Source organism: Chionomys nivalis, chromosome 9, assembly GCF_950005125.1.
Source record: "Chionomys nivalis chromosome 9, mChiNiv1.1, whole genome shotgun sequence".
Lineage (NCBI taxonomy): Eukaryota > Metazoa > Chordata > Mammalia > Rodentia > Cricetidae > Chionomys > Chionomys nivalis.
This window is the reverse complement of record NC_080094.1, coordinates 55,127,633-55,151,392: the sequence shown is the minus strand read 5'-3', so window position 1 is coordinate 55,151,392 and position 23,760 is coordinate 55,127,633. Positions and strand designations below refer to the sequence as shown.

At 42.9% G+C, this 23,760-nt stretch overlaps 1 protein-coding gene across 1 annotated transcript in view; it reads left to right on the top strand.

The window, feature by feature from the left end:
• Window positions 1-23,012, top strand: part of Chp1 (calcineurin like EF-hand protein 1) — a 29,473-nt gene extending 6,461 nt beyond the window's left edge. Inside the window, exons 2-7 of the mRNA XM_057780648.1 lie at window positions 4,231-4,303; window positions 6,300-6,380; window positions 10,077-10,204; window positions 18,091-18,152; window positions 20,587-20,709; window positions 21,151-23,012. Coding sequence (XP_057636631.1) covers window positions 4,231-4,303; window positions 6,300-6,380; window positions 10,077-10,204; window positions 18,091-18,152; window positions 20,587-20,709; window positions 21,151-21,204 — 521 coding nt within the window. The 3' untranslated portion in view covers window positions 21,205-23,012. The remainder of the gene's footprint in view (window positions 1-4,230; window positions 4,304-6,299; window positions 6,381-10,076; window positions 10,205-18,090; window positions 18,153-20,586; window positions 20,710-21,150) is intronic.
• The last annotated feature ends 748 nt before the right edge of the window (window positions 23,013-23,760 follow it).

Genomic DNA, 23,760 nt, shown 5'->3' with positions numbered 1-23,760 from the left:
CTTTTTTTTTTTTTTTTTTTTTTTGGTTTTTTGAGACAGGGTTTCTCTGTGGTTTTGGAGCCTGTCCTGGAACTAGCTCTTGTAGACCAGGCTGGTCTCGAACTCACAGAGATCCGCCTGCCTCTGCCTCCCAAGTGCTGAGATTAAAGGCGTGCGCCACCACCGCCCGGCTATTCCTGGCAGTTCTAATACTTTTGTGCACATGGATTGTGTAGCTCTTTTAAAGGTAGATGAAGCCCAGTGTGGTGGTCCATGTGTGTAATACTAACACTGTGGGGACAGAGGCAGGGCTGCAATTCAAGGCTAGCCTGTGCTATAGAGTGAGTTTAAGGTCATTTTACTTTGGAGGTTGCTTTATATTCTTTGTCCCAGGGCATTTAGCACCCTTGTTCGTTGTTTGAGACGGGTTTCTCCGTGTGGCCTTGGCTGTCCAAGAACTCCCTCTGTAACCAGACTGGCCTCAATCTCAGAGATCACCTGCCTTTGCCTTCTGAGTTAGCACCTTGATATTTACAAAGCTGTGTTTAATCTTACCATCATAACATATTCAAAATATAAGTGATAGGTTCAGATATGAGCATACTGAGAATGTTAATAGTTGACATTTGGTTGTATGTTTTGCCATTGATTTCCACATGGGCGAGTTTGTCCTGGAAGATAGCAGTTTCTTACACTTATAAAGCTACTTTTAAGTGCATGCTTATTATGTATAAATCAGCAAATTATGACTTCCAAAAGCTGTAAATTGATTTTCTTCATAAAAAATGGAGTGTATTGACACAAGTCCTTACCAAAGGAGTTTTTAGAAAACATACATAGAGCAAGAGGGCTCCATTTATGTTCTCTGTAATAAATCTCTAATAATTCATTTATTAGTTTTAGGAGTTGTATTAGATTGTGACATTTGCCATAATTTCATGGTCCTGGCGTGGGAGATTGGGGGCTTGGGTGTTAGGAAAACCACATTGCGTGTTTGTTCCATTTACATTTTATCATGTGTATAATATTAAAATAATGTGTAAATATAAAATACCCTAAACTGATATGTTAATGTAATTTGATTTTTTTTATATTAACCCATAATCTGAAATGTGAGAGAGACTCTAAACACTTAAATCTTACCTAGCGAACTAAACATTATAATTACTTAAAACTCCTAAGGGGCTAGAGAAGAGCTCAGTGGGTAAGAGAACTTGTTCTGCGAACAGGACCTCAGTACAAGTCCCCAGCCACGTAGAGAGGCAGACATATCTGTAACTACCTAGAGTTCCCCAGTCAACAAACCAGTCTGGCCATAGTGGTGAGCTTCCAGTTCAGAGAGAAACTCAGTTCCTGGAGTCCCGCTCTGGCTTCTGCATGTGTGTGTGTGGATACATGCACTCACACACACCACACATCCCGTACATACTACACACAGAGAAAATAGTGCAAAACCAGGATGGAAAAGATGGCTCCATGGTTAAATGCATCTTGCTCTTCCAGAAGGCCTTGAGTTTGGTTCCTAGCATCCATGTTGGGCAGCTCACAACCACCTGTAGCTCTAATCCAGGGGCTCCAATTCCTCTGGCTTCTGAGGTCATCAGCACTCACTTGCATAGACCTAGAAACATAATAAAAAACAATAAACATTTTTGCCGGGCGGTGGTGGCGCACGCCTTTAATCCAGCACTTGGGAGGCAGAGGCAGTCGCCTCTCTGTGAGTTCGAGACCAGCCTGGTCTACAAGAGCTAGTTCCAGGACAGGCTCCAAAACCACAGAGAAACCCTGTCTCAAAAAGCCAAAAAAAAAAAAATTTTTTTAAATACTCAACATCAATGTGAAAGGTCATGAACTACTAATTGAAAATTAAGCTATTAGGGGACTGGAGAGATAGTCAGTGGTTAAGAGCACTGGTTGCTCTTCCAGAGGACCCAGGTTCTATTCTCAGCATCTACATGGCAGCTAACAACTGTCTGTAAATCCTGTTCCAAGGAACCTGACATCCTCATATAGACAATACATACAGGCAAAACACCAATGAACATAACATAAAAATAAATTATTAAAAAAAGAAAATTAAGCTATCAGATTTAAGTACACAAATTGATATTAGATGGAAAATTAATAAAATGGAAAAAATGTTGAGATGGTAAACAGATTTCTTTTTCCAAACTTTTTGGGAAATATAGTTATTCTTTAACTGGCTTAGTTTTGCTCAACTAAGGAATTTATTACAAGAGTAGTAAGGTGCCGGGCGGTGGTGGCGCACGCCTTTAATCCCAGCACTCAGGAGGTAGAGGCAGGCGGATCTCTGAGAGTTCGAGGCCAGCCTGGTCTACAAGAGCTAGTGCCAGGACAGGCTCCAAAGCTACGGAAAAACCCTGCCTCGAAAAAAAAAAAGAGAGAGAGAGTAGTAAGGTGACAGACCATCTGGCCTTTGAGGCCATATGCCAGGCCTAGATAAATTGATCAGATTCCTAAAGAAAGCAGCTGTGCCTGGCATGGTCAAGAAAGTGGAGCGAAGTTAGCATAGCAGTTAAACTGTCCCTTCAGGCGCTCCTGAGGGATGCTGAGGTGACACAAATGGTTGACTTGGTGTGCTTTCCGAATGCCAGGCGCTCTGCCAAGCCTTTGCCTTTCATCAGCTCCTCACATCCCCGCTCACCTGCCCTGTGGTGCGTGAATGGACTTAGAATCTGTCTACCTTGCCGGGCGGTGGTGGCGCACGCCTTTAATCCCAGCACTCGGGAGGCAGAGGCAGGAGGATCTCTGTGAGTTCGAGGCCAGCCTGGTCTACAAGAGCTAGTTCCGGGACAGGCACCAAAAACTACAGAGAAACCCTGTCTCGAAAATCCAAAAAAAAAAAAAAGAATCTGTCTACCTGGCTGTCCTGAGTGTGTGCCTCGGTCACCTACCCCCTGTGGCGCCATAAATGGACTTAGAATCTGCTGGCCTGGCTGCCTGACAACAGTCTCCACCTGAAACCTTCAGCAGCCGTACCCCTGACGGAGGGGAGCCGGTTGCCTCCTCCTCTGCTCTCTGCACACCTTAGTTCTCCCAGCTCCATGTCAAAGAGGAAGCTAATGCCAAAGAGGTCACAGCTGACCTGGTGTGCCCTCTCCTCTCATCTCTGCCCCATCATTCACTTCCTGTTTCACCCCCTGCCTTGTTTACTTTGTTTCATTGTTCCTAGCACAGTGAGTCCAGTGTTGTTGCTTGAGCTCCAGGAGGGCAACCACAGAGCCACACTTCCCTTAACCCTTATTGCCTAAGGGGTGCAGCGGAGACAAAGTCTGAAACTGTGACCTACTGGGGCTGTAGTCTTTTCGCCTGTGGTCACCGCTTTCTCCCCTTGCCTCAGTCGGCTAGAAGACTGTTTCCCAGCAGTGCGTTCCCACCGTTGTGTTGGACGTCTGCAGTTATAAACTGCTCTGAGCTGTCCTGGAGTCATACAAGATGAGGAGCACTGCCTTCTCTTGTAGACGTCATCTGGTCACAGCAAACAAGCCGATTCCAGGTTGTGGTGGCCTGTCACGTGATGAAGTCCTGAAGAAGAGGTGACGTTGTAGATGCTTGGTGCAGAAGGAAACCAGACTTTAAAAACAGAATTGTTTGATGTGCCCCAATATTTAGTTCAATGTTATCTACTTAGAAATTGCAGTCCGAAGAGCTAAGCTAATAGGTTTGAGTTGGATTGTCTTTTTTCCTTTAACTTTATTTCATATGGAGTGGTGTGTGTGTGTGTGTGTGTTAGGGATCATACTATTAAGCAAATACTCTGCAACTGACCTGTAGTCTTTGCCTCCAACACTTTTTTAAAAAAGTTCTATAGTTCTCCTCCTCCTCCTCCTTCTTCTGGTAGCAGGGTGGAATGGGGGAGGTGGGGGAAGTTTTAAGACAGGGTTTCTCTGTGTATCCATGGCTGTTCCGGAACTAGCTCTTGTAGACCAGGCTGGACTTGGACCCACAGAGATTCGCCTGCCTCTTCCTCTTGAGTGCTGGGATTAAAGGCCTTCGCTACCACTGCCTGGCTGCCTACACTTCATTTTTAGAGCCAGTTTTCATTGCTTTTGATTTAGTTTCTTTTCCAGCTCCTCCTCTTTTTTTTTTTTTTTTTTAATTTGCTGTTTTGACATTCTAGAAAAGCTTCGCCACCCCTCCTATCCCCCACACTAAAGCATGTGGCGGGCTGTGGGTGTAGTGTAAATGCTTGTCTGCTTCTTCAATTGGTACTAATTTTGTGTTCTTTAGTTTCCCACAGTCAGATCACACGCCTGTACAGCCGGTTCACCAGCCTGGACAAAGGGGAGAATGGGACTCTCAGGTGAGTACTTCCTTTCCCCCCAAAACCAGGAACTCCCTAGCAGCTGTCTTTATCCTAAGGGTAGGCACACTAAGTGTCTTGCATTTTGAGGGCAAGGACCACTTGGGCCATGGTGTCTACAGATCATTGGTCCACCGAGGAATTAAATAAGCCAGACCAGTGATGCTAATTCATGGCTAGACTTTTGCTGGACTCTTCCAACTCCCTATAAGTCTAGGGTGGCTTCTGTTCTAGTCCTGTGGGCTGAGTGTGGTAACACATGCCTATAATCCCAGTACTCAGAGGCTGAGGCAGGAAACTGGTCTGCAGTACTCGGCTACCTTGCTGTAATAATAATAATTAAAAAACAATGTGAGAAACTTTTTCTTACAAAAAAAATTTTGACTTAAAGTCTTAGATTTAAACCACTTCTGCCCTTTAGATGTGGCGAGGCAAGTTACTTTGTGTCTGTCTCTGATTCAGTTTCCTCAGCTCTACAAGGGCACAGATAAAGAGTGGCATGAAAAAAGGTGTGACACTGTATCAAGTTGGAGCGTAGATCTGCGCAGGATGTGTGTGTAATGAACGTCAGGCCTCTGTGTTATGTGAAGCTGACTGCTCTGACCATGGTCAAGGTTAAATCTTCCCCAGTTCTCATGCTTGAAAGGATTATTTCCTCTTTCTTTCTTTCTTTCTTTCTCCCTTCCTTCCTTCCTTCCTTCCTTCCTTCCTTCCTTCCTTCCTTCTTTCTCTCTCTCTCTTTTTGTTTGTTTCTTGGGAAACCATGAGAGAGTCTCACTCTGTAGTTCAAACTGTGCTAGAACTCACTTATATGGCTCAAGCTGGCTTCCAAGTTCTGGGACCATAGGTGTGATCCACTATGCCCTGTTGTTGCATGAGTTCTAATTGGTCTTAATAATAAAAACCCAGAGCCAGAGCTAGAGAAATGGCTCAGTGGTTAAGAGCACTGCCTGTTCTTCCAAAGGTCCTGAGTTCAATTCCCAGCAACCACGTGGTGGCTCACAACCATCTGTAATGAGATCTGGTACCCTCTTCTGGCCTGCAGACAGAATACTGAGACTACTGTATACATAATAAATAAATTTAAAAAACAAAAAAAAAAACCAGAGCCAGATATTGGGGTAAATGCTGAAAGATCAGAGAGACAAAGGAGCAAGCCACAGCCCACCTTTCTAACTCCTCAGCTGAAAAAGGGCTGAGCTCCTGTCTCCTCCCACCTTATATTCTTTTCCGCCCAGCCATATCATTTCCTGTCTGTCTGTACAGACCTCCAGACCTCTATAGTTAACTAGTGGCTAGCTCTTCTCTCTGGTCTTTAGGCAAACTTTATTTGTTAGAGCACAGACAAGATATCACCATATCCTGTAGTTCTTTTCTTGAATGGAAACATCTCAAGAATTTCTTGCATCTTGCTGGGCGATGGTGGTGCACACCTTTAATCCCAGCACTTGAGAGACAGGTGGATCATTGAGTTCGAGGCCGGTCTGGTCTGTACAGTGAGTTTCAGGACAGCCAGAGCTGTTACACAGAGAAACCCTGTCTTGAAAACCAAAAAAAAAGGATAGAAATTCTTGCATTTCATAGGTGATTTAGCTCTTCCCAAGCAAGTGTCTTTAGGCTCCTCCGGCTGCCTGCTCCTCCATTCAAGCTCTGCGGTAGATGATTGTGTGTTTGCTGTTCTCAGGGCCAGTTAACAACTACAAAATGGTAATGTTCAAGAAATCATTTACTAAGGAACAACTTAACTATTTGCTCATTGTTTGGTTTATTGATATGACTTGTTTGCTGAACTTACTGGAATGTAGCAAGATTAAATCTAGCTTCATTCACATCTGAGTTGGTGCAAAACCCACTTGGCAGATATTCTAATTACTTGTATAATGTGCCTCAGAAGTAATTCCAGGAGGCACTATTCTTACTAAGTTGTATTCTGTTGGCTTTAAGAAGTTCATGTCAGAGGCCAGTGGTCTCTAGCTTAACGTGATTCTCTTGGCAGCCGGGAAGATTTCCAGAGGATTCCAGAACTTGCCATTAACCCACTGGGGGACCGGATCATCAATGCTTTCTTTTCAGAGGGGTGAGTTGGAATGGCTGTGGTTGGACAGCCCTTGGGTTTGGCTCCTTCCTTTGTTGTCTGGCCTCCATTAATTGCTAATGTAGAATAATGATAGTTGTCATTTTAGGTCATGGTTACCCAGAGTTAAATTGTACATCCCTAATTTTCATATCTAGATTATCTCTTGTTCCACCCTCCTTGATTTTTTTCTTGTATTACTTTGTGTGTGTGTGTGTGTGTGTGTGTGTGTACACCACCTTTATAGCACCATCAGAGAGTATTAGATCTGCTCGAACAGGAATTGTAGATGGTTGTGAGCTGTCATGTTGGTGCTGGGAATCAAACCTGGTCCTCTGCAGGAAACACAAGTGCTCTCAACCATTTAGTCATCTATGCGGCTCCCTGTTTTATATTTTTTAATGTTAACATTGAAGTCTAGCACATCATTTGCAGCACGCCGTACATTACTGCTGTTAAAGTGTTGGACAGTGCATCTGAGTTTGTGGTCGTTTGTTCCTCCCTTGATACCGCCTCCCCTCCAAGCTATTTCTGGTTGTTTCCTTTGTTTTTGAGATGGGAGCTTTCATTGTATAGCCCTAGGTGACCTAGAACTCATTTTATAGACCAGGCTGGCCTCAAACTCCCAGAGTTCTGCACACCTCTACTGCCTGAGTTCTGGTATTACAAGTATGCTCTTGCTCTTCCATATCTGCTTTTTTTTTTTTTTTTTTTTTTTTTTTGGTGGTGCTGAGGATCAAGCATATGTATTGATGTATACTAGACAAATGCTTTACCACTAAGCCATTTCCCTAGCCCTCTGCCCACATACTCATAAATATACCCTCCCTTCTCCCTTCTTTTCTCTCTCCTTTCCTTGGTCTTCTTCCGCTGATACTTTTGAGATCATATATACATAAACACAGGCATATAATACATGTATACATAGTCTTTTTTCACATTACATATTACAGAAATGTGTGTATGTTCATATACTCTATTTTTTTAACTGTTTGATGGTAAATTGCATTCATTTACCTCTGAATGCTTCAGTATTTGTTTGCTTAGAAGTCATCCCTTCTAAAACTTAATCTTTTTTTAATGTTATTCTTTTATTTTGAGATAGAGGTTTTTTTAAGATTTATTTATTATGTATACATATATATGTGTGTATGTATGTACACATGGGTGTACATAGCTGTATATAGCTATACATACACATATAGCTTGCTCCCATGGCTTACTCAGCCTGTTTGCTTGCTTGCTTGCTTGCTTGCTTGCTTTTTCTCACCACCCTACCCCCACCCACCCCAAGACAGAGTTTCTCTGTATATTCCTGCTGTCTTGAAACTATGTGTAGGCTGGCATAGAGCTCAGAGATCTGCCTGCCTTTGCCTCCAAAGACATAAGCCACCACTGAGGCTTCAGTCTGTTTTCTTATGCTATTCAGGACTATGGGCCTAGGGGTAGCATCACCCACAATGTGCTGGGCCTTCCCATGTCAGGCACTAATTTTAAAAATACCTCGAAGGCATGCCTACAGGCCAGTCTGGGATTTTTTTCTTCCTAAATGACTCTAGTCTACATCAAGTTGATATAAAAACTAGCCAGGATTTGGATGGTGATGATGCACACCTTTTTTTCCCAGCACTTGGGAGGCAGATGCAAGCACATCTCTGTGAGTTCAAGGCCAGCCTGGTCTACAGAGCTATTTCTAGGACAGCCATGGCTGTTACACAGAAGAAACCTTGTCTCGAAAAACAAACAAAAAACTAGCTGAGCCGGGCGGTGGTGGCGCACGCCTTTAATCCCAGCACTCGGGAGGCAGAGGCAGGCGGATCTCTGTGAGTTCGAGACCAGCCTGGTCTACAGAGCTAGTTCCAGGACAGGCTCTAAAACCACAGAGAAACCCTGTCTCAAAAAACCAAAAAAAAAAAAAAAAAAAAAAAAAAAAAAAACTAGCTGATACACACACACACACGGTCCATAGTCGTACATGCCAGCAAAATACCCATAAACATAAAAATTTTGCTGTTATTTTTTTTAATCAAGTAATAAAACTCAAGGCCAGTTAGATCAGAAAGGGTGGCAGGAATCCAGTCAGACCAAGACGCACTCAATTCAGAGTCCTGTTGAATCTGAACAGTCTTCTGCTCTTCACTTTGCCTTCCTTGCCACCTGAACCACTGTCACGTGTGCTTTGCGAGCCGGCAGAGCATTGCACCCCATCCAGACACATTTTTCAGATGTACTTTATACACAAACCATTTGCAACGTCAGGTAAATTCACTACAGTCATTTTGTCAGCTTCTTTTTCAGAGTTCCTTAGTCACCATCAGTTACTTGAAGAAACATCTTGTGGAAGTCATCTCCTCTTCCTCCTCCTCCTCCTCCTCCTTCTTAAAGCATGTATTTATTTTATGTAAATTAAAGGACAACTTTCGGGACTCAGTTTTCCTCTGCACCAGTTGGATTCTGGAGAATGAACTCAGATCACCAAGGCTTGGAAAAGCCTGCCCCCACTGATCCTCTCACCAGCCCTCGAAGTCTGTTTTGAAAGGCAAAGCTGTATTTCCTCTGACTTTGGTTACTACCGCCCTCTTCTCTGGTCTGCTGCTAGGAGTATCATGGCCACTGTGGCCAGGCATACACAGCCTAGGCCACTGCTTCCTGTTCTTATCAGACATGGCTGCTTGACTCCCAGGCTTGTATTTTTCTTGTTTTAAAAAGGAAGAATTTTTCTGTTCTTTTTTGTTTTGTTTTCTTTTATTCAGATTAAAATTTGATAGTAGAACATAGGTGTTTCATTCTGTTATATAGACATTGTGCTAATAGCATTACCCCCATGCCCCAGGCATGTGGTCAAGTGTTAATCCATATTGCTTGGTTGTTCAGAGCTTACATTTTGGTGCAGATACTATCCTACTCCATGAGGAGTGTGGCTCCATGAAGGAAACAAAGCTCACCCTTTTGAGCTAGCCTTCCCTTGATCTCTCCCATTAGTAGGTCTCCAAACTGTGTCTACCTGACACTTAGAGACACTGCCTGTCACATTTACACTAAGAGACCAGAGGCTTTTTTTTTAACCCTCTATTTTCTTTTTGAAACACGGTCCCTTTTGCAGTACAAAATGAACTCAAATTCAGAATTCTCCTACTGCCGCCTCCTAAATGCTGAGGTTATCCAGCTAAGACTGGGATTTTGTTTTGTTTTTGTTTTTTTGATACAGGTTCTTGGACTGTGTAGATTTGGCTGGCCTGGAACTATGTAGATCAGGCAAGCCTTGAATTTATAGAGATCTACCTGTCTCTGTCTCCAAATGCTACAATTAAAGGTATGTGCCACTATGCCTGGCAGAATTTTTTTTGGGTAGCTCTAGGAAGCAGGCCGCCTGAGACTGATATAATTGTCTTAAGCAAACAAGTCACATGGGTCACCCTTTAACTGTTAAATATTCATTTATTCAATTTTAAAGTTATTTCCTTTGTATTATTGCTATTTTATTTTTTACTACATTCCCCCCCCCCGTGTGTGTGTGTATGTGTGTGTGCGTGTGTATGTGTGTGCGTTATAGGCATACATACATGGAGATCAAAGGACAACTTCCAGGAATCAGTTTTCTCCGCTGTGTGGGTTCTGAGGATCAAACTCAGTCATCAGTGCCCCTGAATTTCTGAGCCCACCAGGATTGACATGGTGTTCTGTTCTGTTTCCAAATAGAGAGGACCAGGTAAACTTCCGAGGATTCATGAGAACTTTGGCTCATTTCCGACCCATTGAGGATAACGAAAAGAGCAAAGATGTGAATGGACCTGAACCACTCAACAGCCGAAGCAACAAACTGCACTGTAAGGAGCATCAGTTGTGTGGCTTAATGTATTTCTTCCTCATCCCCATCATCTGTGAGCTCGTTTACTCTGTCAGTTTTATAAAAGCAGAGTGCTAAGTGGTCAGACCCTGGAGCTAAACTGAGTGGGAATTCCTGGTTTACTGTTTTTTGCCCATGAGACTTTGGACAGGTTACCTGAGATCTTTGGGCTGCAGTTTTCTCTTGTGGAAAATGAGATATTAAGGGATTTTATAGATCATTTTCATAGCTCATTCATTGATTTTGGTGCTGTTAGAGATGGAACACATGTTTCCTAGGCTAGCCTCAAACTTACCAGCTAAGGCTGGTTTGAATTTCTTCTTCCATTATTTCCACCTTCCATGTGCTGAAATTCCTGGCATGTAGCACCACACCTTATTTTTGAGGGGTTATAATAGAGCCCAAGGCATAAAGTGTACCAGGTAAGCACTCTGACTGCTGAGCCACATCTGTCGTCCCCACTGAGAGATTTTTCCTCTTGTAAAATTAATGTATGTCAAGTGCTTCAAACAGCACCTTGTATATACTGGTACTGTATATATTCAGTAAGTGTTACTGCTATTATAGTTCATTATCTCTTTTTTTTTTTTTTTTTTTTTTTTTTTTGATTTTCGAGACAGGGTTTCTCTGTAGTTTTTGGTGCCTGTCCTGGACCTAGCTCTTGTAGACCAGGCTGACTTTGAACTCACAGAGATCCGCCTACCTCTGCCTCCCGAGTGCTGGAATTAAAGGTGTGCGCCACCACCGCCCGGCCAGTTCATTGTCTCTTGTACACCAGGCACTATAGAAGGACTAGAATGACAACGGGGAGCATGGGATCAAGCCCTCGGCACTGCCTATAAGAGATTATGTTGGTCCTCGATCTCTTCTGTTGGTAGACTATGGATTTGACTAAAGTTTCAGGAATAGAGGCAATGTTTAATTTTCTTTGCCTGTTACCTCTTGCCTCCTTTCTTTAGATACTTACTAGGTTTCCTTCTGCCCTTGTTAGTTCATGGACTGTCGCCCAGTATCTTACAACACTTTTCCAGGAAGTTGCAGTTGAATTTCTACTTTCTTTCAACACAAGTTGATATTGAAATTATATGAAACTAATTGAGCCCAATCCTGCCTTGAAAGAATGTATAGTGGAGCCCAGGAGTTTGTGAAGCCACAGATTAAATGGAACCCATGATGATTTAAAGCTACTAGAGGTTTTTAAATATTAGAACAAATACAAATAAGTTAGATTACATAATTCTGCATTTCGTATATTTAACAAATGCCTCATTAAGTTCTAGTTGGTGGCTGTTAGCCTTTGCTCATCTTCTTGGGAGGAATATGTTGGCATTTATGGCTCCGTTTGAGAATCACTGAAGTGAATCTTGTTCTTAGAGCCAGGGAAGATTTTTGAACAAAAGTGCTAAAATACTGTTGAGCTTTACCATAGCATCATGGTGCTTGACAAATGGCATAAAATTTCAATAGAAGCAAAGCTGGATACAGACAACAGAATTCTGTGAATTATCCTCATGTGTATTATAAGTGAGCCGCATTTTCTTCCTTAGTACCAAGTACTGTTTGCTTCTCTCTGTGGGTTGTTGGTGTTTTTCTTTATTACATTATTTTTACTTGTTCTCTAACCAGAATCTCATATGTAGTCCAGGCTGGTCTGGAACTCAGTATGTAATCCAGGCAAGTCTCTAACATAGGACTGTCTTCCCCACTGCCTCCTGAGCACCACCATGTACAGCTTTGATTAATGTTTTAGCATATTTCTAGTATATGCGTACCTGGTCTTGATACTGACTTGAGTCCAGGAGTTAATGAATAACTGGAGAAGTCAGTTGTAGCATGGAGTCTAGGAAAGTACGCATGGTTCAACATTTCCTTTTACTTTAAACTACTTATGCACTCATTCTTCTTTGTTTTTTGCTTTTTGAGACAGGGTTTCTCTGTGTAGCTTTGGAGCCTGTCCTGGCACTAGCTCTGTAGACCAGGCTGGCCTTGAACTCACAGAGATCTGCCTGCCTCTGCCTCCTGAGCGCTGAATTAAAGCCGTGAGCCACCACCCTACTACTACCACTTGGTAGTTGTTGTTTTCTTGAGTGTGGGCCTGCTGATGTAGTTGTATCATGTTTTAATAAAAACATTAAATAACAGGATGTGGTATTTGGTCAAAGAACAATCTTAAACCTTTAATTGTTGAGGGGCACAAGTGATCAACTGAGAACCCAGCTATATATCTGTATGAAACATAACCCATTTGTGTGGCACTCAGAGTCACAGGTGCCTGCCCAGGAGACATTTTGAGAAGAAAATAAATTTTTCTTTACACAGTCACATATTCCTTTAGCCGTGGACCCAGGGGCTGGAAAGAATATTCCACAAGAACCTCTGTTCTTGAACAGGAAACTGTAGCTTCTCCTGAAGCAGCATTGTCTGTATATCAACATTGATTTCTCTCTCCCTCTCTTCTCTTTTTTTTTTTAAGGCAGGGTCTCACTGTGTAGCCTTGACTGGCCTATAATTCAATATATAGTCCAGGCTGGCCTCAGACTCAACAGAGGCCTGCCTGTCTCTGCCTCCCAAATGTTAGGATTTTCCAGATGGTGGCGGCACATGCCTTTAATCCTAGCACTTGAGATACAGAGACAAGTGGATCTCAGAGAGTTTGAGGCCAGCCTGGTCTACAAAGCAAGTTCCAGGACAACCAGGGCTGTACATAGAGAAACCCTGTCTCGAAAAATCAAAACGAAAAAAGAAAAAAAAAAATGTTAGCATTAAAGGTATGTACCACCATACACTATTGAGAATCTCTTTTTTAAAAAACAGAACAAAACAAGCAAACAAAACAAAGCAAAAAAATACTTATCAGAAGCTGAAGATGTGGCTCACAGGTTAGAAACACCAGCTGTGCCATGCAGTGATGGCAAACACCTTTGATCCCAGCACTCATGCAGGTGGATCTCTGTGACTTTGAGGCCAGCCTGGTTTAGACAGTGAGTTCCAGGATAGCCAAAGCTACAGAGAGAAATCCTGTCTTGAAAAACAAACAAGCAGGCCGGGCGATGGTGGCGCACGCCTTTAATCCCAGCACTCGGGAGGCAGAGGCAGGTGGATCTCTGGGAGTTCGAGGCCAGCCTGGTCTACAAGAGCTAGTTCCAGGACAGGAACCAAAAAGCTACAGAGAAACCCTGTCTCGAAAAATCCAAAAAAAAAAAAAAAAGAAAAGAAAAGAAAGAAAGAAAAACAAGCAAAAAGCACTAACTGTTCTTCCAGAGGATCCATGTTCCATTACCAGCACCTACAGGGCAACTCACAACCTTTTGTAACTCCAGTCCCAGAGAAATTCAATAGCCTCTTCTGACATTTTTGGGTACCAGATATGTGCATGGAGCACAGACAAACTTGGAGGCAAAAACTCATACATGTTAAATAAATAAGCTTTTCTTTTTGATCAAAAACAATGCTTCTGGGGGCTGGAGAGATGGCTCAGCGTTTAAGAGCACAGAATGTTCTTCCGAAGGACCCAGGCTCAATTCCCAGCACCCACATGACAGCTCATAACTGTCTGTAATTCCAGTTCCAGGGGATGTGACACCCTCACACAAACATACATGCAGGCAAAATACCAGTGCACAGGCCTGGCCGTGGTGGTGCTTGCCTTTAAACCTAGCACTTGGAAGGCAGAGGCAGGAGGATCTCTATAAAACCAACCTGGTCTACAAAGTGAGTTCCACGACAGCCAGGACTGTTACGCAGAGAAACCCTGTCTCAAAAAAACAAAAAACAAAAATATGATCTTGGCTGGACAGTGGTGACACATCCCTTCAGGCTGAAGCAGATGAATCTGGGTTCAAGACCAGTCTGATCTACAGAGTTAGTTTCAGGACAGGCAGAGCTACATAGAAAAACATTGTTTCAAAAAAAAAAATAAAAAAGAAATTTATAAAGATCTCCTTTCCAGGGCTGGAGAGATGGCTCAGCGATTAAGAGCATTGCCTGCTCTTCCAAAGGTCCTGAGTTCAATTCCCAGCAACCACATGGTGGCTCACAACCATCTGTAATGAGGTCTGGTGCCCTCTTCTGGCCTTCAGGCATACACGCAGAAAGAATATTGTATACATAATAAATAAATAAATAAATAAATAAATAAATAAATAAATAAATAAATATTAAAAAAAGATCTTCCTATTGGTTCACAACAATATGAGTATAATTAACAGTAATGAATTATAATCTTAAAATAGTTAAGATTGCAAATTTTCTTACTTTTTTTTAACTTCACACACACACAAAACAAATCAGCAAGTCAAAACTGTGTATGCCTATTTTCCCAAATCCTTGGAGACTGAGGCTGGAGGATCACAAATTCAAAGTCAATATAGGCATCGTATCCAGACTTTGTCTGAAAAACAAAACAAAAACCATTTAAAAAAGAGCCTGGAACCTACAAGGTATGGTAGAACATGCCTTTGGTAACAGCAGGCAGATCTCTGAATTTGAGGCCAGCCTGGTCTACATCATGAGTTCCTATCTCAAAACAACAGAAAGGAGTCAGAAATGATTCAGTGGGTAAAGAAATCTGCACCAGTCCTGATGACCCAAGATCAGATTCTAGCGCTCACATGGTGGAAAGAGAACCAACTCTTGCATGTTATTCTCTGACATGTGTGCTTTCCTCGGTATCTGAATGAATACACAAACACACAAAACTTAAAATTTAAATAAATAAATGAATGAATGAAAATATTTATTGTAAAGACTGGATATGATGGCACAGTATAGACAGGTTTCTGTCCTGCCCAGTCCCACAGCCATTCAGTCCCACAGAAACACACAGAGGCCTACATTAATTATAAACTGGTTGGCCTATTAGCTCAGGCTTCTTATTAACTAATTCTTACATCTTACATTAGTCCATAATTCTTGTCTGTGCTAGCCACATGGCTTGGTACCTTTTATCAGTGAAGCATTCTCATCTTGCTTCCTCTTGGTCTGGGTGACCACTGCAGATTGAGCCTTTCCTCTTCCCAGAATTCTCCTGTTCTGGTCACCTTGCCTATATATACTTCCTGCCTGGCTACTGGCTAATCAGCATTTTATTGAACCAATATGAACAACACAGGTTACAAAACCATTGTCCCACAGCAGCACAGGCCTTTAGTGCAGCATTCAGGAGGCAGAGAGAGAGAGACACGCTAATCTGTGAAGTGAGCCTAGTTTACCTAGTGTGTTCCAGGATGGCCAGAACTACAAAATGAGACTGTAGACTCAAATGAACAACAACAAAAATTATCATAATAATGACTGATAGGCTTCAGTATCTTAAAGTTCTAATGTATCTGCAAGGTCCAAAATGAACCTCAGTTCCCAAAATGTGTTTTGTTACGTACAGTGGGGTGACAGCCATTCTCCTTCTGAATAGTATATTTTATTGCCATGGCTTAATACATTGTTTTAGGGCAGGGAGAGAAAAAGACAGAGAGACGGACAGATAAAAACTGAACGAGATTGTTTGGGTTAGGAGAGGACCTATTGCCAATAGAGTTTGGTCCACAGGGTTCTCTTTCAGAAGCTGTCGGTGGGATTGTTTGAGGGAAGGGAAATGAAGATAGGAACTGAAGGAGAGTAAAACTGTAAAGAATAATACAGGCTGTGCATCTGTCAAGACTCTGTAAAGTTTAACAGACGCGGTGGACTTGGTTAATAGTAACGCAGTAGTCCCATACTAAAGCATGGTAGTAATAATATTAAACATGTAGGCGGTGGTAAGTTTGGGGTCAAAGACTTTGTTGGAAAGGAATTAATAGCCGGGCCGTGGTGGCGCACGCCTTTAATCCCAGCACTCGGAAGACAGAGGTAGGCAGAGATCTCTGTGACTTCGAGGCCAGCCTGGTCTACAAGAGCTAGTTCCAGGACAGGCTCTAAAGCTACAGAGAAACCCTGTCTCGAAAAACAAAAACAAAAAAACAAAAAGAAAAAAAAGAAAGAAAGAAAGGAATTACTATTTCTCTGAGTTTACCGCTGCTGCTTCCCCACCAGTCCTCCTCTTTCATGGGTGTGGGCGTCATGCTTGCATGTGAGTGTGCAGGTTCATATCCACGTGAGGAGGCCAGAGCTGAGGCTCTTGCTCTCCCTCCATCTCTGTCCGCCTTCTAGCCTTGAGACAGGATCTCTCACTGAACATAAAGCTTCTTGTTTAGGCTACTCTTGCCCACTGAGTCATTGCCCCAACCCCTCTTCTTTAAAAAAAAAAAAAATCATTTCTATTTCTCTGTGTGTGTATATTTCTCTGTGTGCTAGAAGGCGTTGGGGCCCCTAGAACTGGAGTTAACCAGTGGTTGTGAGCCTTCCAATGTGTGTTCAGTTCTCTGGAAGAACAGTAAGTTCAAGGCCAACCTGGGTTACATAAGACCCTATCGCATTAAAAAAAAGGGGGGGGGGGTGCGAGATTATACCAGAATCCTCATTCCATTTGCCTAGTGAAGAAATGAAGAGCTGGACATGTTGGAGCATGACTTTAATCCCAGCATTTGGGAGGCAGAGGCAAAAGATTTCTGTTAATTCAAAGTTCAAGGCTAGCCTAGGCAACAGTGAGACCTTATCTCCAAACAAACAAAAAACTAAAGAGGTGGCTCAGCACCTCTGTTAAGAGTATTTGCTGTTCTTCCAGAGGATCTGAGTTCAGCTCCCATTTGTTTTATTTTTGCTTTTGAGACAGGGTCTCATGTAGCCTAGATTGGCCTGGAATACCCTGTGTACCTGAGGTTGTCTATATATCCCTGATCCTCTTGTTTCTACCTCTCAAGTTCTGGGGTTATCGGGTGCATCACTATACCTAACTTGGCACACCAGGCATGATAGGTCAGGCCCATAGTCTGAAGCAGGAAGATTGCTGCGGATTTGATGCCAGCCTGGGCCACATAGTTCCAGGCCAGTGTAAGCTCTAGAGCAAGCCCCTAACTCAAAAGACATAATAAATAGCCTGAAATAGCTTTCTTGAAGTAGTTTAAAATCCACCTGAATTGGGTTATGTAATAATCCCTTCTCCAGTAAGTTCATCTCTTATTCCTGCAAAATCACCTAGTGTTCTCAAACACTGTTCGCACAGTAGGTCTTCACCAACATGACAAAGCCTGAAGAGATTTTACTCTTCTGCATTCTCTCCCTTAGATTGACATAAGCAAAGTTTTTGTATAGCCTGCTTTGAAAGGCTTATGGTCTGGGCGATGGTGGCGCATGTCTTTAATCCCAGCATTTGGGTGGGAGGCAGAGACAGGTGGGTCTCTGAATTTGAGGCCAGCCTGGTCTACAGAGCGAGTTCCAGGACAACCTCCAAAGCTACAGAGAAACCCTGTATCGAAACCAAAAGAATAAAAAGTAAAATCTTACGTATTATTAAAGAGAGAACCATAAGAAAGGCGGGGCGGGGACTGAGAGATGACGCGGGGCCAAGGGTACTTGCTGCACCATCCAAGGACTGGAGTTCATGAACTCCACTTAAATGACAAGTCAGATATACTGTGCACACCCATAACCCCAGCTTTGGGCGGTAGGGTGGGGATATACAGGCATCAGAGTCTTGTTGATTTTATTAAAAACTCTGGGTCTTGCTGGGCTCTTAGGAAGTGGAGATAGAAAGTTTAAAAGTTCAAGCTGTAGCTGAGAATCAAGCTTAAGGCCAGCTTTGGCTACATGAGAATTCTGTCTCAAAAAGCAAAAAGAAAAAGCATTCCAGTTCTTTCCTAAGGAAATCTGAATTCTGACGTAAGTTCTATATTGGATGTCAGTCTTCTGTCTACTGTCCTTTGTGTGCTCAGCTCCTTGAGAAAGGACAAAGCACTGCAGATTGCCCATTGACTTCTTGTGTTTTCCTCCCAGTTGCTTTCAGACTGTATGATTTGGATAAAGATGACAAGATCTCTCGTGATGAGCTGTTACAGGTATGTGGGAAACCAGTTTCGGAACAGTGTGTCTTTGGGGCCCTGATTTTACTGTCATGAGCAGCAGTTCTTTCTTTTCAGTAACCATCATTTAGTCCCTGCCTTGGAGAGAATCCTGTTGCAGGAAAAAAGCAGAGAAGTCCTGGAAACCCTGGAAATGGGTCACTAAGTCTTCATGGATGGGCAGTCGCCACCACTGAACACCTGACTGTCTCTGCAGGGCTGAGTGACAGGGGGGAATACACAGTGTGGCTAGGGCGGTTATTAACAGATCGGCTTGATAGCAATAATTTAGTCAATTCTGTTAGGTCTCTCTGTGGACCTGGCATCAGATTAAGGGCTGTTGTCACCACCTGCTGAGTAAACCCATGTCCTTGGCTGGTTCTCAGGGAGGCCAGAAGAGGGCATTGTATCCCCCAGAACTAGAATTACAGACAGTTGTAAGCCACCATGTGGGTGCTGGTCATGAAATCCCCTCTTCCTCTGGAAGAAAGCAGCCAGTGCTCTTAATAACTGAGCCACAGATTATAGGGGTTTTGTTTGTTTTTTTGAGACAGGGTTTCTCTGTGTAGCCTTGGCTGTTGTGGAACTTGCTCTTTAGATCGGGTTGGCTTTGAACTCGCAGAGGTCCACCTGCCTCTGCCTCTAAAATGTTTAAAGGCATGTACCACCACCCTCCAACAAAACTTTTGGCTTTTAAGAATTGGTTGATACCCTGTCTTTTTTTTTTTTTAACTTATTTTATTTTTATTATTTTATGTTTATTGGTGTGAGAGTCAGATGCCCTGGAACTGGAGTTACAGACAGTTGTGAGCTGCCATGTGGTTGCTGGGAATTGAACTCAGGTCCTCTGGAAGAGCAGCCAGTGCTCTTAACCGCTGAGCCATCTCTCCAGCCCCGATACCCCCTGTCTGGAATTGGTTGATAGCTGTTTGAGGTAGTATAAATAATTGGTAGTAACTACTTGACAAACTAAGGAAGATTGCTGGAGTCTAGGCAGTTAAGGCCAGCCTGAGCAGCATAGCAAGTCAAGTCTGTCTAAAAACAGTCCTCCTTTCCTCCCCACCTCAACAAAAATAGCTGGTAAATAATAGACACCCACTGCTCATGCAATTTAATATTTCCAGAGGATGTAAAGGAATGGAGAAAGGAAGGCCCGTAAGCCTTTAGGCAAGAGGACATTGAAGTTACTTGTTTAAGGTACCATGTTTGCATATGTGTGGTACTGGGGCCTTGTGTTGCTAGGTAAGCATTCTCCGACTGAGCACCATCTCAGACATCCCCATGTTTTTATTATAATTGTTTGTTTGTTTGTTTTTGTTTTTCAAGATAGGGTTTCTCTGTGTAACAGCCTTGGCTGTCCTGGAACTCGCTCTGTAGACCATGCTGGCCTCGAACTCACAGAGATCTGCCTACCTCTACCTCCTGAGTGCTGGATTGATTAAAGTCGTGCACCTGGCAACACCCCCATTTTTTTTTTTTTTTTTTTTTGGTTTTTCGAGACAGGGTTTCTCTGTGGTTTTGGAGCCTGTCCTGGAACTAGCTCTTGTAGACCAGGCTGGTCTCGAACTCACAGAGATCCGCCTGCCTCTGCCTCCCAAGTGCTGGGATTAAAGGCGTGCGCCACCACCGCCCGGCCAACACCCCCATTTTTTAAAAGATCTTCACTAAGTTCACCCAAACTGGACTCAACTTGTGATTGTCCCACATCAGCCTCCCAAGTAGTCTTCAAGGAAAGTTATGTTGTGGCTTTTATGTGTAATAAAAGTTTAATATCCCCGCCCCGCCCCCCCCCCCCCCCCCCCCCCCCGCGCGCTTTTAGATTTTAGAAACAGCCCACCAAACTGACTGACTTCAGTAAAGAACTGTTTTGCCTGGTGCCGTACACCCAGGGATAGGTTGTCTGGGTTTCACAGTGTCTGAGTCTCCCAGCTTCTGCTCAGTTCTGGTATGGAATTTATAACGCATGTGATGGACCTCATAGCCCCAGTATGGCTGTTGTGCCAGCAGACATCATGCCTGTAGTCTAAGCAGAAGGAATCCGTTTCTGTCCATATGGAGAAGACACTTCGTGACTTTGCTGGAGTTCTACTCACTCCCTTTTTTAGAATGGCCTAGATAAGAAGCTAAGGATTTCATTCTCTAGCTGGTAAATTTGAAGGAATCAAAGGAAAGGAGAGTTGAAGCGGCTTTTTCTTGAGTCTCCTTTAAGATTCTTGGTCTTGGGCTGGAGAGATGGCTCAGAGGTTAAGAGCATTGCCTGCTCTTCCAAAGGTCCTGAGTTCAATTCCCAGCAACCACATGGTGGCTCACAACCATCTGTAATGAGGTCTGGTGCCCTCTTCTGGCCAGCAGGCATACACACAGAATATTGTATACATAATAAAATAAATAAATATTTAAAACAAAAAAAAAAAGATGCTTGGTCTTGCAGGTACTACGAATGATGGTTGGAGTGAATATCTCAGATGAGCAGCTGGGCAGCATTGCGGACAGGACCATCCAGGAGGCTGATCAGGATGGGGACAGTGCCATATCCTTTACAGAATTTGTTAAGGTCTGTCCACCACCTTCCGATTTTTTTTCTTTCAAGTTCTTTTTATTAGCATATGTTAATTATTTATAGTGGGTTTTATTATAATATTTTTATACATATTTTTTTTTATCGTATTCATTCTGTCTCCTTGCTTGCTGATTCCTTATTCTCAACTTCTTTTTTATTCATGTCTTTTTGAAGGGGTGAAGATAAGAGTTTAATTGGGGTTACTTAGAGGAATATGGGGAACTTATGAAGGGCTATACTACTGAAGAAAATGTCTCTTCCCAGCACCTGTTAGCTCCCTGTGCATCCTCAGAGAAGGGTGTGCCTTTTTGAGCCTTTTCCCTTACCATTTGGTATTCAGTTAAGTCCTGTTGCATAAGATGAGAAAGGGTGCTCAGAATGGTCATAATCTTCATGAAAATTGTTTTTCTGTTTTTTTTTTTTTTTCAACTCCAGGTTTTGGAGAAGGTGGATGTAGAACAGAAAATGAGCATCCGGTTTCTTCACTAAAGGACAGGGACCAAATTATTCTTGCTTTCTAGTATTTAAGAACTGGAACTTCCTTCTGTCTATCTGCCCCACCCCCGTCTTGTTATTCCCTTTTCCCATAAAAACTACTGCTCTTGCATGACAACCGAAGTCTCTCCTGTCCACACAGACTTGCCTTTGGTGTATAAATAGGGTGTTCAGAATGGTACCCTTGGTCTATTTCTGTCCAGTATGCACCCACCAAGTCTCTATTGTAAGTATCATCTTCCCCTGTTTTGCTGCTGAATGCCATGCATCCATCCTGTCTGAGGAAATGAAATAGGACTCATATCAAGAACCAGCCAGCAAAGCTCCCACTGGATGGAGACCATATCCATGCTGCCTTCCCTTCATCGAGCCTCCATCATGTTCCTGTTTCCTTTTTGTGTCCTTTACTTCCTACTTCCCTGGCACCCAGCCTTCTCTCCATTTGGTCTTTGAGCCTCCCTCCTTTTCATCAGGATTACCTGTGTTCTGCTGTCAAGTCTGTCTCTGATTGGCAGGATAGTGAGTGGTCTGGTGGTTTATAGCTACCTTCTCCTGGATGTGTCTTTGGGGCACTGCTGTCCAGGAGCTTTTCAGCAACCAGTACAACTCCTGGAAAGCTTGTGACTCAGTCCCCTGCGCTGCTCTCGTCACAGGGCTGTTCCTGAAAAGTGGTGTCACGGTGAGGCTTGTAGAGCCCACATCTCCTAGGTGGTTTCCCCAGGTCTCTCTACCTCTGGCTGTTTATTTTCAACATATTTATATGGCCTCTTTTCTGAGTACAGTGTTGACATTCAGAATTAGTCTTATGCCTGCCAGTTTGCTTCTCTTTGGGACATTGTTACCAATAGAGTGGCCATTATGACAGTACAGTAGGGAGCCTTCTTGTAGTTTCTAAAGAGGCTAGGATCCCTGGAGAGCTGCCCACATTCGCCCTGCAGCATGGGCTTTGCCTCAGTGTTCTGTACACTGGAAGACTCTTCATATTTCCAAACAGAAAGACAAGTGTTGTGGAAGTGCCTGACTCATCTCAGTCCTAAAGAATTAGAAGATTTAGATTGTCCTCAGTGTCTTAATGTTTTTGCACAAAATTCCGAATGAATTTTATACTTGGCAAATTTTAATGCTGGCAGCTGTGTAGTCAGTTCATAAAGCAGTGAATGTATTGTCTCATGAACGTCCTCATCACATGACCGTCTAGCTCCCTGTGTAGACCACTGCAGATCCCTTCAGAGTATAAGGCCTGGCCCGGTGACACCAACTGAAGTGATAGTAGAGGTTGTTGAGTGACCCAGCTCAACTTTGGGCCAGTGTCAGCTTGGTTTAGACCTCACTGCATCAGGCTGCTTCTGTCCTGTGTTTGTAAATCTGCTCTTGGCTGGCTTTCTCTGATGTTGCTCGCTTGCTTGCTTCTTTGCTTTGGAAGGCTATCCAAGATGTATAAACAATTCTTTAGGGAAAAATTGCTGTTAACTCAAACAAAAACAGTGCAAAAGGAATGGGTAAAGGTGATGCAGGGGAGTGGTTAGGGTGGATGGCTGGAGCCTACATGAATTGGGGAATTCTTTATGAAATATCTGTCTGACTTTGTGATCAAATGATGTAATATAAGAATTGTATAAAAAGAAAGAATTGTCTGATACTGATCTGAGAAGTACTTCAGAGGCTTCTTGATTTACATATTTAAAGTTTCTAAGATTATGCCGCCCTTGGCTGTATAGCAAACTGTTTTAATCCACAGTTGTGCCTTATTGTCCCATTAAAATTGTATTCTTCAATCCATCAATAAATTAATTGTCATTAAAACAAAAGAATTTGGTTGACTTTTATCTATTTTATATCAATTTTATATAACTCAAGAGTCCTAAACTTGAAATAATATAGTGTCTCCCTTTCTCAGATTTATGCTTAGAGTATCAGTTGCAGGTATCCATTACTTCTGTGTGGGCCTGTGACATAGAGATGTTCATCTAGGGGCTCATCATCTGTGACCTCTTAATATTAATTCCAAGTCAGATCCAATATATTTTCTTTCTTGTTTCATAGAAAGAAAAAAAAATGAGCTGGAGGGACGGCTCAGAGGTTAAGAGCACTGACTGCTCTTGCCGAGGACCAGAGATGGGTTCCCAGCACCTACAGTGACTTTACAGCTGTTCCTTAACTCCAGTTCCAGGGTATCTGCACCCTCTTCTGGCCTCTGGTGGCTCCAAGCACACATGTGCACATACATACACCAGTTAAAACATTCATTTATATAAAACATTTTAAAAAGAAAACAAAAGGGACTGGAGAGATGGCTCAGAGGTTAAGAGCACTGGCTGCTCTTCCAGAGGTCCTGAGTTCAATTCCCAGCAACCACATGGTGGCTCACAACCATCTGTACTGAGATCTGGTGCCCTCCTCTGGCATGTGGGCATACATTGAGGCAGAATGTTGTATACATAATAAATAAATAAATAAATAAATCTTTTTTTAAAAAATCCGGTATTATAAACATTCTAGTATTAATCAATAATCTTAGCAATTCACTATGCCTACAGGTCTCACAACTCA